Source organism: Chiloscyllium plagiosum, chromosome 2 (genome assembly GCF_004010195.1).
Source record: "Chiloscyllium plagiosum isolate BGI_BamShark_2017 chromosome 2, ASM401019v2, whole genome shotgun sequence".
NCBI classification, from domain to species: domain Eukaryota; kingdom Metazoa; phylum Chordata; class Chondrichthyes; order Orectolobiformes; family Hemiscylliidae; genus Chiloscyllium; species Chiloscyllium plagiosum.
The window spans coordinates 127,733,161-127,741,495 of NC_057711.1; the positions used below are offsets into that span (position 1 = coordinate 127,733,161).

General features: G+C 41.0%; 1 protein-coding gene across 2 annotated transcripts in view; it reads right to left on the reverse strand.

Annotated features, from left to right (window-relative positions):
* Window positions 1–7,887, reverse strand: part of LOC122563823 (chondroitin sulfate synthase 1-like) — a 312,921-nt gene extending 305,034 nt beyond the window's left edge. For both annotated transcript variants that reach the window (XM_043718022.1, XM_043718017.1), the window contains exon 1: window positions 6,963–7,887. In XM_043718022.1, coding sequence (XP_043573957.1) covers window positions 6,963–7,865 — 903 coding nt within the window. In that variant the 5' untranslated portion in view covers window positions 7,866–7,887. The remainder of the gene's footprint in view (window positions 1–6,962) is intronic.
* Window positions 7,888–8,335: the final 448 nt, after the last annotated feature.

Sequence of the window (8,335 nt, forward strand, 5' to 3'; positions counted from 1 at the left end):
TGACAGCCAGACTACTATGACCACTAGGACTCATAACAGCACACAAACCAACAGCCACTCTCAGATAACAACTCACCAGGATGAAGGACCTGATACCCAGCATGAGCAGAACCAACGTAGTGTACAAAATCCCATGCAAGGACTGCACAAAACACTACATAGGACAAACAGGAAGACAGCTAACGATCCGCATCCATGAACACCAACTAGCCACGAAACGACACGACCAGCTATCCTTAGTATCCACACATGCAGATGACAAGCAACATGAGTTTGACTGGGACAACACTACTATTATAGGCCAAGCCAAACAGAGGGAATTCCTAGAAGCATGGCACTCATCCACAGATTCAACCAATAAGCACATTGACATGGACCCAATATACCAACCACTGCAGCGGACAGCTGGAACTGACAACTGGAAGGGGCAGATTCAAACCACTATAAATGCCGGAGGAAACATCACAGAAGCGCTTCACAGGAGGCTCCCAAGCACTGAGGATGTCACCTAGACAGGGGACGAACGTCTGCAACACAAATTCCCAACTCGGCGAACAGAACCACAACACACTCATTGTTGTGTCCTTAAGTCTATTGACAATGACCCTGCTATTCCATTAACCAAAGGAAATTTCAAAAAACATTACTAAAGCAATTGTTCTAAAAAACCTCAAAACTGAGTTTGGATTCTGTGTCTCTTAATTTCTGTCAGAAGTTACACGATACCAGATTATAGTCTGACAGGTTTGTTTGAAATCACAAGCTTTTGGAGTGCTGCTCCTTTGTCAGGTCACTTCATCTGACAAAACAGCAGTGCTCTGAACTTTTGTGATTTGAAATAAACATGTTACATGATAAGCTAGTGTTGTGTGATTTCTGATTTTGTCCAGTCCAGTCCAACACCAGCACCTCCACATCTTAAATTCTGGCCATAGTTCAGCACTACTGTAAAATGTAGGAATGATAGATGGGAAGTGAAGGAGCCATGATAGCGTGCCAAGTAGGATTTTGCAGATGCAATTCAAAAACACCACAAATGATAAAGATGTGTTTTGCAACGTTCTAAGAAATGCAAACTTTGTCAATTGTTATAGAGTCATAGAGATGCACAGCACAGAAACAGACCCTTCGATCCAACCCGTCCATGCCAATCAGATATCCGAACCCAATCTAAATTCACCTGCCAGCACCTGGCCCATATCCCTCCAAACCCTTCCTATTTATATACCAATCCAAATGCCTCTTAAATGTTGCAATTCCTCTGGCAGCTCATTCCATACATGTACCACCCTCTGAATGAAAAAGTTGCCCCTCAGGTCTCTTTTATATCTTTCCCCCCTCACCCTAAACCTATGCCCTCTAGTTCTGAATTCCCCAACCCCAGGGAAAAAACTTTGTCTCTTTACCCTACCCATGCCCCTCAATTTTGTAAACCTCTAAGATCACCCCTCAGCCTCCGATGCTTCAGTGAAAACAGCCCCAGCCTGTTCAGCCTCTCCCTATAGCTCAAATCCTCCAACCCTGGCAACATCCCAGTAAGTCTTTTCTGAACCCTTTCAAATTTCACAACATCTTTCCAATAGGAAGGAGTCCAAAATTGCATGCAATATTCCAACAGTGGCCTAACCAATGTCCTGTACAGCCACAACATGACCTCCCAATACTCTGACCAATAAAAGAAAGCATACCAAATGCCTTCTTCACCATCCGATCTACCTGCAACTTCCACTTTCAAGGAGCTATGAACCTGTACTCCAAGGTCTCTTTCTTCAGCAACACTCCCTACGACCTGACCATTAAGTGTATAAGTCCTGCTAAGATTTGCTTTCCCAAAATGCAGCACCTCGCATTTATCCGAATTAAATTCCATCTACCACTTCTCAGCCCATTGGCCCATCTGATCAAGGTCCCATTCTAATCTGCGGTAACCTTCTTTGCTGTCCACCACACCTCCAATTTTGGCGTCATCTGCAAACTTACTAACTGTACCTCTTATGCTCACATTCAAATCATTTATATAAATGATGAAAAATACTGGATCCAGTAGTGATCCTTGTGGCACTCCACTGGTCACAGGCCTCCAGTCTGAAAACAACCCTCCACCACCACTCTGTCTTCTACCTTTGAGCCAGTTCTGTATCCAAATGGCTAGTTCTCCCTATATTCCGTGAGATCTAACCTTGTTAACCAGTCTCCCATGGGGAACCTTGTCGAACGCCTTACTGAAGTCCATATAGATCACATTTACCGCTCTGCCCTCATCAATTCTCTTTGTTACTTCTTCAAGAAGCTCAAGTTTGTGAGACATGATTTCCCACGCACAAAGCCATGTTGACTATCCCTAATCAGTCCTCGCCTTTCCAAATACATGTACATCCTGTCCCTCAGGATTCCCTCCAACAACTTGTCCACCACCAACATCAGGCTCACTGGTCTATAGTTCCCTGGCTATTCCTTACCACCTTTGTTAAACAGTGGCACCACGTTAGCCAACCTCCAGTCTTCCTGCTGCTCACCTGTGTATATTGATGATACGAATATCTCAGCAAGAGGCCCAGCAATCACTTCTCTAGCTTCCCACAGAGTTCTAGGGTACACCTGATCAGGTCCTGGGGATTTATCTACTTTTATGCATTTCAAGACATCCAGAATCTCCTCTGTAATATGGACACTTTTCAAGGTGTCACCATCTATTTCCCTACATTCTATATCTTCCATGTCCTTTTCCAGAGTAAATACGGATTCAAAATACTCATTTAGTATCTCCCTCATTTTCTGCGGTTCCACACAAAGGCCGCCTTGCTGATCTTTGAGGGGCCCTATTCTCTCCCTAGTCACCGTTTTGTTCTTAATGTATTTGTAAAAACTCTTTGAATTCTCCTTAATTCTACTTGCCAAAGCTATTTCATGTCCCTTTTTGCCCTCCTAATTTCCCTCTTAAGTGTACTCCTACTTCCTTTATATTCTTCTAAGGATTCACTCAATCTATCCTGTCTATACCTGACATATGCTTCCTTCTTTTTCTTAACTGAAACCTCAATCCCCTATACCTACCAGCCTTTCTTTTCAACCTAACAGGAACAGGTTAACAGGATTGTTCTCCTTAGGTAAAAATTTACAAAGCGGCTCTTACATCCTTGTCATGCTCAATAATACAAGAAAATTCCAGACCAATGTTTTCATTGACAGACATCCTTGCATTATACAATGGAATATCATACCAAATCAATTGACCTGGCTTAAACTTGCCACACAAATCAATAATACTACAGTTCTGAACTCAATTTTTAGAACCATCGTTCATTATCTGTTAAGACAACTCAACTAGAAAGAAAACAAATCTCTCAAAACATAATTTAACCCTTTGCAAAAGGTTAACTCCAAAAATAAAACAACAAACAGATCTGCATTTCAAGAATGCAATGCAATTACAAAATAAACACTAATAATCAAACACTTCCGCTTCATCGCTATAGTCATAGAGTTTCCACTTACTTGCACAAAGTAATATCAGCATAAACTGGATGAAGTTTGTTAAACCAATGCAGAAAGTCAGCAAATGTCAAAAACTCCCTTTCATTTCCTTTCTTTTCTCTTTGTCCTATATTCCCCTAAATCACCCAATATTTTGTTTCATATAGAGAGACAGAAAAAAATACAGGATTGCTAATAGATTATATACAAATTTTTTCCTCCACCACCAGGAAAATACCCATGTGATGAACCAAAAATACCTTTTAGCTTGGTCTTAAATTAAAATCTCCTGGATAAGGTCCGACTGTCACGTCGACATTGTATTTGGCAGCCTTGCACACTGGTTCAGCAAAGCTCTTTGAATCATGCTTTTGTTTTAACTTGAGCAGATGCTAGTAGGTGGTTTCTTTTAAAAGCTTTTCATATATAATTTAGTAAGAAGCTGACTAGCGTACACCAAAGAAGATAGTAAAAGATTCATTTTTTTAAAAAATGATTTCAAATCAGGTTATGCACAGGTGAAGGAGACATTTGATAATAATGTTTACCTTTGGTGATATTCAGTTGTATTAATAAAGTATATCCAAATTCATGAAGAAGCCGTTATAAAATGGAAATAAACAAAATGATGATTATAATCTGTCATACTATCAGTTGTACTGAATCATTACAGATTTTATTAGAAAGTTAGATTGTAACCCAATCAATGCAATTCAAAAGCACATTTTGGACATAATTTCTGAAATTTACCAAAGGAGAAATTCTACAACATTTTATTCTCCTGTTTGAGTGTTAGTGTTTTAAAACATTTCAGACTAAATGCAATCATATATTTCCTTGTACAGTAACATTTTATTTAAATGAGACAGAAGTTATTGGAGCCATTGAAATTGTATTAAAATAATACTAACCCAACTGTAAAATTGTTCTAAAAATCACTGAAGAAAAAGTTTTGGAAATCAGTCGATCGCTATAATGTATCTTAGCCATGATACAATCAAAAACTTAAAAGACACATTCTGGATTAATATCTTTGACTGGATCATTTCTTCACACATCTAATAATCTATGCTTCATTCTCCTCAAAAGAAAACGTTCATGTTGTTTATTGAATATTAAATGGAGCAGCTATGGCAAGACATACAACAGTGTTCTGAGATGAAACATACACATATAACTCATTTTAAAAAATGTTTCAATAGATGGAAGGGAAATAAATTATCAAACTCAGTGACATGCTACCCTGGCCCTCAACACTATTCTTCAGTGAAAAGAATAACTCAGTACTACACTGTTAATGTTAAGTATCACAAAGTATATACATTAAAAAAAAGCCTTTGCACTCAAGAATCAATATTTTACAAGACAGAAATATGAAAGTGAAATACAATATTTATCAAAACAATTGAGTGTATTTTGAGACTTTTATGGCGATCTGTATTGATGCCTCATATGAGAGGTATTGTTCTATAGTAACCAGGAGAAATGGGCAAGTTATACAGTGGAGAGATCAGCCCTGAATCAACAACTCAAAAGGTACTATTCATCAATGTTTTAAATGTGCTGCACTATTATCTTATGCATGGTAAGACCTTCTATCGAATGGTAGATGCAGACATTAAGAGTGTATCGCTTTAAACTTTTAATTAGGGTACAATGTATAGAGATAGGAAAATGCTAATCTTAAATGATACAGCCCAATATATGCGATACTATTATTACATTAGTAATAATATCCTTCTAGAAATTGAGTTGTAATTCATACAAATTAAGATTTAACAGTCTTGAGAAACACACATGTACACGTAGCACTGACATGGGACAGATTTACAGCCTAAAATAGATCAAAGATCAAATAAAATAGGTCAAAGATCAAAACAAAACTGCCATGAATGAATATTTGTTTTTAAATTCAAAGAATCAAGTGATAAACACTAAAAATTACATATTTTTTGCTTTTGGCAACCCTACTTTTGTGCCTCAAGATTGAGGGGTGACCAGATAAAAATTTAGACTGAGAAAAAAAGATCAAAGCAATATTCACAGCTGTGTGCAAAACTTCAGCACAAGGATTTTATTAACAATTATAAGAGGACAAATTTTATTTACCTAAAAGAAAAAGTTGTAGGCAAAGCAACAAAGTGGAGGATTAAGAAGCCTCATCAGCCTCAAGAAATTAGGCAGGTTCGAGAAATGAGATTCAGCCTGATTAAGAATGCAGGGGAGTCAAATGACCCTTAAAGACTTCCTGTCTGAAACAGTTATTATGTGTAACTCTCTCAGACCCAAACCTGTACATGATGTCAGTGTTGTTGTAAATATGATAATATTAATCTTTAGTACAAAACTGTCCATTGAAAAGTGAATGTACATAGAACTGGAAGGTCACTTTTGAATTCAATCCTCCAACTGATTTTTCTAATTAAAACTCTCTAATCGGAGGTTTAAATCCTTACTTCAAACTCACTGTTAACTTGTATCAAAAGATAGTATGGATTTCATTCTTGCCTTTAAGATAAAAGACAAACTATTTAAAAGGAAAAAAGAAAAATCTGAAAGACTTGAGTTTATATTAAAAATTATGGATTATAGTTTGCAACTGTTGCTTTAGCAACCCTCACTCTTTGCACCTAACATTTCAAATCCATATACAGTGTACATGTGTATTTAGATTGGTTTCTATTCATCAATAGTGAAAGTAAATAAAGATACAAATGGGCATGACTACAGAGTTGCTAGCTTAATTCATTACTGCATTTAATAGTACAATAGTCTGAAAATGACAGCAAATCCACATGTGGAAGGGGGTTGTGAACAATGAAAGAATTACAAAAATAAACAATAGAAGGTAAGGTGAGTCAACTCATTTTCATGAAATGACAGGGCAACTGTAAGTTAACTGCTTTGACCTGTTGAGATTGTCAGCAAGATTTTGAAGCCACACTTACTTAACTAATACACAACATGCAAATTCTTTGCCTGTTACACTGTATACCCGAAAATAAGGATGTTTTGTTATTAACTATCACACAGAAACCAATTAAAAAGATGGCAAAAGCAGCAAACTGACTTAATGACAAAGCTGTATCATTATTCTAAGAGATAATAGTATTTTAAATTTATCTTTAGACCTTCTGGCTCAAACTGTTTAGCCCCAAATAACAACAACAAAAAAAGTTCCCTTCAAACTTTGAAAAAACACAATTCAGTTAGATGTTCTTATTATGGGTCAGAGGTCTGATTATTTTGGAAGAAGTTTTAGAAATTATGCACCAGTTCTCAAAGAGTAGGAAATGCCAATAACCTGTATTATCACTGAGGGGGTGCGGGGGTTTGATAGTGTAGAGAGGTGTTTCAGAGAACAGGGGTCAGGCTACCAGTATGATAGTGCGAGAGTGGGGCATGCAGGACGCGGGGTGGAGGGGGGTGGGGGTCTATACGGGGAAGACGGGGGTGGGGGTGGTGAGAGTGTGGTGCTGAGTGCTCACCTCATAGGACCAGACGCACTGGGTATTGGCGAACCTCCGGACACAGCGGCCAATCTCCACGTCCTCATGGCTGGTGTACATCTCCCGCAGACACTCGCCAATATGGGGTACCATCCGGCGCAGCACCTCCCGGCTGAAGATCATGCCAGGGCCGCCCATGCAGAAGTTCTCGCCGGGCTCGAGGGCGAGTTTGCCCAGTTCCTCAGTGGTGCCCAGGCCGGTCTGCCCCAGGTACAGGGGCTGGCTGCTGTTCAGGGACCTCAGCAGTTCCTCCAGCCTCTCGCCTTTGATGTAGACATCATCGTCCGCCCGCATGAACCACTCGAATCGCTCCAGGTACCGGTCATGCATGTACTTGAGCATCATGAAGGATTTCTTCTGGGGAGGGTAAGAGTCATCGACCCCGGGCAGCGAGACCAGGGGCAGTGCCACAGGGAGGGGAATGTCCTGGGAGCCCTGGCTGGAGAAGAACTCCACTTTGCCCGGGATGGAGGGAGCCCAGCTCCTGTAGGCAGCCACCGCCCGCGAGTCCAGGTATTTCTTGGCCGTCATGACCCCGACATAAAGGAAATGTTTGCCCCTGGCCCTGGCAGCTTCCTCAGCTTCTTCCTCGTCGTCCTCCTCCTCCTGCTGGCTCTGCTGCCCTTTGGGTAGTTTACTGACCAGTAGCTGGTCCCTGTGCCAGCCCAGGTTCCTGGAGTTGGAGCTGGAGCCCCCCGCAGCAGCAGCAGCACCGCGGCCAATCCCCGCCCGGTTCAGCAGCGTCGAGCAGATGTTGAAGATCTTTTTGTTCTTACCGTTAGTCTCCACCACCCTGGGCACGATTAGCCATGAGGCGGCAGTGAACCCCAGCACTAACCCCAGCACCACACTCAGCCATGGTCTGCGAGTCCTGACTGCCATGGTCCCTCAGGAAGGGGTTCAACCCCCCTCCCCTCCCCTCCCCTACCCTCCCAACCCCTACCCTACCCTCCCAACACAGCCCCGGCTCCAGCAGACCTACTCCTCCATCGCAAACTGATGCTAGATCTTTCTCTGGTCAGTCGTGAGGAATTCGAAAAAGAGTCATTACAGAATGAATAACTTTAAATGTTCGTTTTTTTTAAATGAAAAGCTGATGTTTCTGCCCCTCTTTCTCCCTCTCTCTCTCCCCCCTGCTCCTCTCCAGTCAGTGTCACCAAGTGGGACTCAAGTCTGGCTCCTGTTCTTCCAAGTTGTCACAACGTGGAGGAAGTTATAACATGTCATTGCAGGCAGTTCCTTTTCCGTTGTTTGGAGAGATTCGCGCATTTTGTTTGGCTTTTCTTTGGGGGGGGGGGAGGCGGCAATTAATCCTTTATATTGACAACAGAAGGAGAAACAAAAAGTTGCCG